Genomic DNA, 8,824 nt, shown 5'->3' with positions numbered 1-8,824 from the left:
ACATTCGCCCGGCCTTGGCGACCTTGGGTTAGCCGCCCGCTTGTCCGGCAATAGTCGCAACACTCTGTACCTGCTGCACAAAAAGAAGGATGCCCCCTATCCTTCCCCTTACCCCTACCCGCCCGCACCCGTCCACCGCTAGCCCCTTCTGACCCTCGCTACACGACGAGGAAAGCAGAGTTTTGCGGACTTTAAATAATGCGTAATCGCCTACCTTGCAAACAATTTTTCCATTACAAAATAATTAATAGAAAACAACGACCAATTTAACTCAAGAACTACCGGGATAACTGTAACTGTAACTAGTTACAATTTTTTGAGAAAAAAATGTAACTGTAACTGTAACGGCAATCTTTAAGAAAAAGTAACTGTAACTGAAACTAGTTACATTTTTGGCAAAACTAACTGCAACTGTAACTAGTTGCATTTTTAAAAGAAACTTTCCTATCCCTGATGCCCAGCAGCGAGTCTTTTGAGGCCACGCCTAAAAAGGGACACAAAGAGAGTGACAGAAAAAAAAAAAAAAAAACAGCTGAAAATTACGATGTGTGTTATGCCGTACCCCTTATTGTCGCAACGAGCGCCACGGCGAGGACCACGACCTGAGCTTGCAGACCCGCCATGGCGGCAACAGACGGCGAGCTCCCGCAAAGCTCCCTTTTATATAGAAGATGGATGTGTGCTGCTTACTGAAAGCTGGGACGACGGCGTTAAACACTCTCTTTAATTGCCCTCTTATCAGACCCCTGTGCGGCCGTTGCAGCGGGCACTAGAAGCGAAAAGAGGAAAAACGGCACAGCGACAGTCTTATACGTCAGAATAATCTTTGAACGAGGGATACGTGGAACACAAAGTGGGTAGCAAGAAAAAATGTACTATGGTAAGTAACACTTTTAGGTGTGTACTTACCATAGTACATACTCCTCCTTGTGTGTATTATAGCAAATACACACTTGTAGGTGTGTGCTTGCAAGTCGACGCTACCTTGTGTGTACTAAGAACACTGTTGGGTTTGCAGTGTAGGTGTGTGAATGCCTATTCGTGCACTTAAGGGAGTAAAGATGTGAATTTTCCTCTGAAATTTACACTTTTGCGCCTCCATGTGTCCGAATCTCGTTCACACACCAACAAGTGTGCGACATTCACACACCGATTTATTATATCTTTACAATGCAACCACATACTTTGCAAGTCTTTTGACTGGCTGCAGAGAATTTCTGTGCAATACGAACTAATTATTTGCAATGCAAAGCTTGGAAATTGTTTGCAACGTTGCAAAGAATATAGTCTGCAAGTATTTTACAGTGTAGCGCCTTATAGGAAGGCGATATCTTGCCTGTAGTGCTTGCGTGTACTGCGAGGTGGCGTACCCTTGAGTCTAGCAGGCGCTTTGCTCTTGTAGCTTTCCGAATGATCGAAGGAGTCTGAGAAACATTCTGAATGATCCCTCACCCTCAGAAAAAAAAGAACCGTTCTCATTGCAAGTTTGCTATCCCATATCTCCCCGACAATGATTGTACGCGAAAAAAAAAACAATTTTCGGTTCATATCACCCGCCAGGAGTTAACTGCAGGTGTGCGGTGTGCGATTGAAGATACCACGTACTACAGATGTTATAATGATATCGAGGTCGGATTATAGTTTTGGTGTTGGCGTTAGCTGTGGCACTGTGAAAAATTTCCTCGTAAAGTTACGACATTTCTTGTAATTTGGAATTACAAAATATTGTTGTAAATTTACGGCGCACCATTTTTGCTCCTCGATCAATTCCAAGTCGATAGGAGGTAATTGTAATTTTACAATGTCACGTTGTAATTTTACGAACTCACATCATGGAAAATTTTCCTGTAAACTTACGACTATTTTTCACAGTGGGCTTTCGGCTGCAGTTAATGAGTTGTGGTGTTTATTAAGTCAATGAGTAAATATTTTTAAAAATACAACAACACATGGAGGTTCCATTTTATTTGTTTTCTGTGATGGGTGAAAGGATGTGCGGATGCTAGTGTACAGTGATGATTGTTGGCGGTGCAGGTGTCAGGTGCGTGACGTCACACTCAGCCCCTGTGTTGGGGAAGCGACCCCAACTGGTTATTTGCTCAAGAACGACGGCTCCACGGCGGATGGCGCTGCGAAGTCCGTGCGGCGTTGCTTCGCGCTGAAGCTGATGGGCGCGGGGAAGCGGGGGGCGGGGAGCTCGCTCCTGCTCTTCGTACCTGAAACTTATAAAGCGGTCCACAACGGGAATTTTAACATTTGCACTTAAGTCTCGGCAAGGCGTGGGAGGCGAGCGGAGACTGCTGGTTACGACGACTTGCGTTTTCTTGCGTTTTATCGATGATATTTTGACGATTTGGCGTCAAATAGACCATTTTCGGTTAGGCAATAATAAAAAGAAAAGAATAACAAACCGGAAAAGCACTGCCTCCTAATCCCCCACCCTCCGTCCCTCTTCGCCCCTCGCCCAACTGTTTCCAGTTTTGGTTATTCTTTTCTTCTTCTTGTCACCGAAACTGAAATGGTCTATTGACGGTATTTTGATTATTTTTTTGCAGACTACACCGGAAACCCAAGTGTGTCAATGTTGCACTAGGAATGTGCACGTCACTTTCGTACACATGGAGGGACAAGGGTGAAAGGAAAATTCACACCTTTAGTCCATGGAGTGTACGAATGGGATGGGCATTCTCCCACCTACAAGTGTGCTCACACACTTGCGTTTCCAATGTCGAAAGAAACGTGACTCATACGTCACAGACACACATCTCAGTGAGAAAGTGGTTTTTGGCGCGATATCGAAACGATAACGTTCCGATATCGTACGTCGTAAATTGTATCATTAACGATAAAAAATTGTACCTGATTTCGATACATTTTCGACATGCGATGGCAAAACGATATCGTTACGATATTTCATTTTTCACTGGGACACACACACACACACACACACACACTTACACACACACACACACAGAGCTCTGGGCCCCAGCGCACCTTCCCTGGAGTAGCTGAGCGTGCCGTACGAGTGCTGGGCCTTGAGCACGAGGCCCTGGCTCAGGCCGCTCCAGCCGTCCGGCAGCGGCACCTGCGCCACGGTGTCGGTCCGCATCCAGACCTGGAGGAGGCCGTCGGGGTGGAGCGCCACCGAGAAGTCGTACTCCGACGAGGACCACGCCTCCCGCCCTGGCGTTGACTTAAATAAAAAAAGAATAAAAAGTTATAATTAATTGAAAACAAAACTGATTCTTGAGGAGTTAGGCTGTAACTTAAGGAACGCGGCCGTAAATTTACAAAGAAAGCACGTAACTGTATGTCACGTTTACCATGTAAAATTTTCTCGCGATCTTGCGGATATTCCTGACTACACTAATAAACCAAGTGTGCAACTGCTATGAACACCTAAAAGTACACGTTGAGTACTTGCAAGTGTTTAACTCCGTAGTTGTGCACTTGCAAGAGTGTCCGACATGGTCGGCTATAGCTGCTCACTTGCGAGTATTCAACTTACATTTACACAATGTTACGCAGTTGCACACCATTTTATCAGTGTAGATATTTTTTACTGAAAATGTAATATGAATAGACAAATTAATCAAAAATATAAGTCTACGACGTTCGGCAAGTTTCAGAGGTAGGGCTGCCAGAGGTGGCTGTTACTTGGTCGGTTTCTTTCTCCTTTTCTTGCGGTAGCTTGATTTTCTTTCACAAACCTGGTAAGTGACGGAAAAGTCGTCAGTCGGGTTGTTGGAGACGGTGATGCCGCTGCCGAAGGCGAGGTTCCCGCTTCCCGCGCTGGAGGGGGTCGAGATGACCACGGTGGCGCACTCGTGGTCCGTGCACAAGCCCACGTACAGCGAGGCGCTGTACCCGCTGGCGGGCACGCGCACCGACAGGGTGACCTGATCACCGGAAGTCAGCATCGGTCCTCTCAGCTGCTTCGGCTCTGGAACAAGTAGTAGCTATTAATTTTTAGTTAACGATTCGCTCACCCCTAGAACCATTTTAGTTGATGTGACCAAAAATCGGGGAAGGGTCGCAAGGGAACAAAATTTTGTTCCTTAAACCAACCACGATTTACTACGAGCATTTTAACTAATTTGGGCATATCTATCAAAACTACGGTAATTTGACTCCATTTCTTGTTAATCGGCACGATTAAAATTCAACTCACAGAGCTAAAATGTCATCGTTTCTGATTTTACTCCCCCTCGACTAAACGACGGTTTTCTGGCTGCTCAGGGCTGCGTTTAAAAAATATGCATACTGGCGCGCTTTTGAGAAAGAACAAAAATTTCTCGCTGTAAGCGGGGGTGCTGAGCTGAGCTCGAGACTGAGCTCTACCGACCTGCCTCCCTGTTGAAGATCTGGTGACTGCCCACCCCGGCGGACTGGACGAGGAGCTGAGTCTCGTCCGGGCGACACTGCACCGTCACCGACCGCGAGGACCTGCCGAAGAGGCCGTCGGCCATCTGGACTTTGAAGGTCTGGTGGTTGTTGGAGACGGTGAGGACGGCCGTGTCGTTCTCGGGGAGCCAGTAGGACAGTTTTGTATTGTCCGTCTCCTGCAATGAGCCGCATCAGGATTAAGCTGGCAGAGAGGCAGCAGTAAGTTAACCCTACGTTTTCTTTCGGACAAAGTTGTGCTCAAATTCGAACAAACAAATGCTCACAAGTGTTCAAATCAACGCAGAAAACGTGAGCAAAAATTTGAATGCTTAAGTTTGTACAAGTAAAACGATACAAATCCAGTTCGTCTGTTGAGAGTACCTGTTGCACATAACTCCAATAGCTTGGCGAAAACAGGCTGTTGTAATCACTGAGGATGGTGTCCACCCTCCCAGGGTGGCCGTTGTAGTAGCCAGACAGCCTAACTACGCAGCACGTCGACCGGCCGCACAGGCCGACAAAAACATTCGCGTTGCTTGTTAGGCCTGGTAGTAAGTCCGTGCCAATGTTGACGGTGGCCGACGCGCCGGACGCCAGGTTGATACCCAGCAGAGGGTCCTTCGAAGCCACGCCTAGCGAGAGGGGCGAACAAAGCGCGATAGAAAACGGGCATACACCCAGAAAAACATTCAGTTGATACAAGGAAATCAGGGTCGTAAGAAACAAAATTTAGTTCCTAAAACCGAGAAAAATTTAAGTCACCCCTTTTTTTTACTATATATGGTAGCACCAATCAAATTAAGTAAGGTAGACTAAATTTTTTCATTGCCACGAATAAATTTTGGTCTTTAGAGCTAAAATTTCATCGGTTTTGAATTTAGTTGCCTGGACTAAACGGTCTTCTGGGTGTAGGACGGAAGAGTAGTATCTTACAATGTACTTCGTGTGGCACATAGCTGAACCGCCGGTGCCTTCCCAGTGAGAACACTTAGTCAAAATGGGGTCAAGTCCATACCTGGGAGGATATTATTTAGACTTAAAAGACCAAAATGACACCATTTTGACGACGTTCCACTCGAGCGCTGTTTGGATTGGTGCATGTTCCTCCTGCCTACCTGTTGTGGCGACGAGTCCCACGGCGAGGAATAGGAGCGAAGATTGAGGACCCATCATGGTTAGCTGCTGGCGACGTATACAACTCGCTCCCCAAAGTTTTACCTTTTTATAGAAAATCATCCTTGTGCCTGTGTGGACGTAAACACTCCATGCGATTTGTCCTTATCAGCACCGGCACTATGCAGAACCCCTTGCCAACAGGAAAAAAACAGGAAAAGTGGCCGCACGACGGTGAAATCACTACCGGGCGAAATTATTATCGCCAAGTGGAGACAACTGACAGATAAAAAAGGTGATGATAGTCCTTGCATTTTTGTCGCGTCGTTTCCTACTGCAGCGCGAGATGGGATCCAAGACCACAACACCGCCAGACTGTAATCAGGTTTGACGGACAACGGGACCGCTCGGCCAAGTGCCACTCATATTTTGACGCGGGCGACGTATGTATTCGTCAAATGACAACTATTTGTTAAGTTTCAGTAGCCCTCTGCTTGGGTGATTTCTGCGACAATTTTTTTTTCTGTCAATCAGGAGCTGGTTTACGTTCATTTCTTGTAGAAAATTTGAACGAAATCAAATAGGGCCGCAAATTCTTCCTGAGAGTACGTACGATCCTTTACAGTTAAAAACTTGAAAAGCAAAATGCCAAATCATTTGCAATTACGAAGCAATGCTTTCATTTGCTTTGCAAAGGAGTTGGCATTTTGCTTTGCAAGGTTTTTTACTCGTTCTTTACCACCTACCTTCACCTTCTCGGTGGTGGAAGAACGAGTATTGTTCTCAGTGCGGTGTAACACCAAACATGATCCCTGATTCATCTCAGAACACAGAATACCTACAAACATAACACTTATACCATTTGAAACTGGGAATGCTGGTGTTTCTTCAAAGTATGAACTATTTTTTGAGTTTAACATGATATTTTTGAGAACACTTGACAAATCTCGCCGATTTTCGTGCCAAGTCCGTAATCCGCCGTATGAATAGACATTTTAATCTCAAAAGACACAACAGCTACAAACATAAAAGATAGTTTATATAAAACCCGCGATAATAATAAAAATCTTTCATTACAGCATAATTATAACTTTCTTAATTAATTTTAGAGAACTCTTAACAAAATTCGGTGAAATTTTTTTTAAGTATCTTGCCCGACCGCGCTAAACAGATAGGTTAAGGTAAGTGAGATTCATATTCAGATACGTATCTGTTCGTTTCAAAAACTGACCGTTACAGCGCCACTGTGACTAAGGAAGGCGCATATCTTTAAAAGAGTGCAGTGTGCAGTGCTTCCTCAAAACATACTAGGTGGAGACATCTCTAAAGACTGAGCCAGCTCCAACTCTCTTTTAATTTGCGCAATCACTTAAGTTTTGAATTAATTGTGATAACTTTTGAATTTGTTTTAGTCCTTACTGGACAAAAGTTTATCTAAGCCAGCTTGAAAAATGAATGCAATTTTGACTGGCGCATCCTTGTTGCAAAATTTCAAAGTCAACAGTCAATAGTCAATCATTCGAATCGACTTCAAAATTTGTGCTATGGCGCCACTTGTTGCCAGCCCCATACCAATAACAGTGCTAACCTCACGGATAACCACGCGAAAGATTATGTGCGTTTAAAAAGGATAGCTTTGCAGCCAAACAGCATTTTAAAACATTTAAAAAGGTTTCTCAATTTCTGTCTGGATTATAAATAGATGAAAACTTCTTCTTGAAAGTGTTTTTATTTTTGTCATGTTGGATCCCCATAATCCATCCCTTCATCTCCATCACGGATCCCGGGACGGACGGACGTCGTTACCTTGGCTGAGCAAGATAGAGATAGAGATATATTCTAGAGATATTCTTTAGAGATAGAGATATATTTAGAGATAGGCTCAGCCAATAAAAAATCATTCTCAATTTCAAATGGTACTAGGTGTGGTGTTTGAAGATATTCTGTATTCTGAGATGAATATGTAATCATGTTTGGTGTTACAATGAGAACAATACAACAAGAAGAAAGTAACTTTAGGTGCACTGTAAAGAACGAGTGAACTCTCTACCACAAAAGTAATTTTGTGCTTTCTTCTCCCTTGTTTTTAACTGTATGGACCCCTATTGCTGCCTTTGCTGACCCCCATTGATTTTGTTTAAATATTTTATTTCGACTATATACTGCGTCATCCACCAAAGCGCGACCGACATGGACTTCTGCTTGACCCGCTCCAGAACACCACGGGTCACATGTGGCCTCACGGCTAGTCAAGTCAAGCAGAGCTCCCGACGACGGGCGGGTAGGCAACCAGGTGGGCACCCTCGTCCCGCTGCGGCCTACCTCCCACCTGGCAGGCGCGCGCTCCACCCCACCCACTCCAGTTCCAAACAGCCAGCACACTGTCACACATTTTTAACAGTTAACAAAACTGTTCAAAACTTAAAATTATGAACGCAGTTTTAAACTCTATACTTCAAACTCTACTTTTTCCCCATGTTTTGGCTGTATTTCACGTTTGTGTTGTTCAGTGCATATCCCTATCACGACCATTACTATTCCATGGAATAGTATCGATGATGCGCGTAAACGCTCCACACAGATCGCGGCACGCTGCACACAGGCTGACCCGGTACCCGCTAGTTGTGACAGATGAGCCCCTCCTCCCCCCCCCCTCCATTGGCATTAATGCCCCGACCACATGTGTCATGTGTCGTCGCGCATGTGCCCCTTGCCCCCCGGGGCCCCCGCAGAACCAACGGCCGCACTAGGGATTTTTTCCGGAAAAAATGCGAAACTTTTCCAGGAAAAACCTGGTAGAAATTTTTAATACAGTATTTCCAGAAAAATTGGAATAAAAAAGAAAACTTCCCAGGAAAAAAAGAAATAAAGAGCAAAATTCTTGAAAAAAACAACAAAAAATACTCTTTGGAAAATTGAAATCCCCACGTCATACCTTCAGAGAGCCCTTGCTCGGCAGCCAGACACGTCGTACCTGAACATTGCACTACTAGAGTTGCGGACGACGTGAACCCATGTCAGCAGGTGCACGCCAGCGGTCTGTGGTCTTGGTGCCGTGTGGCTGCGCTTAATGCAAAAGTGTTGGACTCGTGAGGGTTGCCGTTGCCGTGCCGTGGCGCACATGTCTCTGGACACGCCCCCTCCCTCCCCCTCCCTCTCCCCGTCCGCCCGATGCATGCGACGATGCTCGGAAAAGGCAATAAACCGGTCAGTGTCTCCTTTCCTATTCGTCTCTCTCTCTCTCTCTCTCTCTCTCTCTCTCTCTCTGACACACGCGCACGGGATCGGATTTGGACCGTTTATCTGTAAAGCAGTTTTGGCTGGC

At 45.3% G+C, this 8,824-nt stretch overlaps 2 protein-coding genes across 8 annotated transcripts in view; one reads left to right on the top strand and one right to left on the bottom strand.

Moving 5' to 3' along the window:
* Positions 1 to 8,824, top strand: part of LOC113213726 (collagen alpha-1(I) chain-like) — a 40,047-nt gene that overhangs the window by 18,687 nt on the left and 12,536 nt on the right. Inside the window, exons 1-3 of one of the 5 annotated variants that reach the window (XM_052265299.1) lie at positions 5,792 to 5,942; positions 6,034 to 6,104; positions 7,680 to 7,792. The exons of 1 other annotated variant lie outside the window; for it this stretch is intronic. In XM_052265299.1, coding sequence (XP_052121259.1) covers positions 7,690 to 7,792 — 103 coding nt within the window. In that variant the 5' untranslated portion in view covers positions 5,792 to 5,942; positions 6,034 to 6,104; positions 7,680 to 7,689. Of the gene's footprint in view, positions 1 to 5,791; positions 7,793 to 8,824 lie in introns of those variants that run through there. 3 more of the 5 variants (XM_052265298.1, XM_052265301.1, XM_052265300.1) reach the window with 3 other exon arrangements.
* On the bottom strand, positions 1,951 to 5,670 carry LOC113213753 (uncharacterized). 3 transcript variants are annotated; one of them, XM_052265304.1, is made up of 6 exons: positions 5,502 to 5,670; positions 4,768 to 5,018; positions 4,346 to 4,562; positions 3,711 to 3,943; positions 2,959 to 3,193; positions 1,951 to 2,222 (listed from the first exon to the last, which is right to left on the bottom strand). In XM_052265304.1, the coding sequence occupies exons 1-6, from the start codon at positions 5,620 to 5,622 to the stop codon at positions 2,092 to 2,094; spliced, it is 1,188 nt and encodes a 395-aa protein (XP_052121264.1). In that variant the 5' UTR covers positions 5,623 to 5,670; the 3' UTR covers positions 1,951 to 2,091. The 3 variants fall into 3 exon arrangements, with proteins under 3 accessions (XP_052121264.1, XP_026288696.2, XP_026288698.2); XM_026432911.2 differs by having other exon boundaries at positions 2,995 to 3,193; XM_026432913.2 differs by having other exon boundaries at positions 1,951 to 2,216; positions 2,995 to 3,193.

The sequence above is a fragment of the Frankliniella occidentalis genome, unplaced genomic scaffold (assembly GCF_000697945.3).
Source record: "Frankliniella occidentalis isolate FOCC.00 unplaced genomic scaffold, Focc_3.1 Scaffold25, whole genome shotgun sequence".
In the NCBI taxonomy this organism is placed as follows: Eukaryota; Metazoa; Arthropoda; class Insecta; order Thysanoptera; family Thripidae; genus Frankliniella; species Frankliniella occidentalis.
This window is presented reverse-complemented; position numbering and strand designations above follow the sequence as displayed.

Coding starts and splice junctions, on each gene's coding strand:
- LOC113213753 (XM_052265304.1), bottom strand. CDS start 5,622: ATGATTTTCTATAAAAAGGTAAAACTTTGGGGAGCGAGTTGTATACGT. Junction 4,563..4,767: donor ATTGGAGTTATGTGCAACAG/GTACTCTCAACA, acceptor GGCTCATTGCAG/GAGACGGACAATACAAAACT. Junction 2,223..2,958: donor AGCTCTGTGTGTGTGTGTGT/GTAAGTGTGTGT, acceptor CCGCTTTATAAG/TTTCAGGTACGAAGAGCAGG.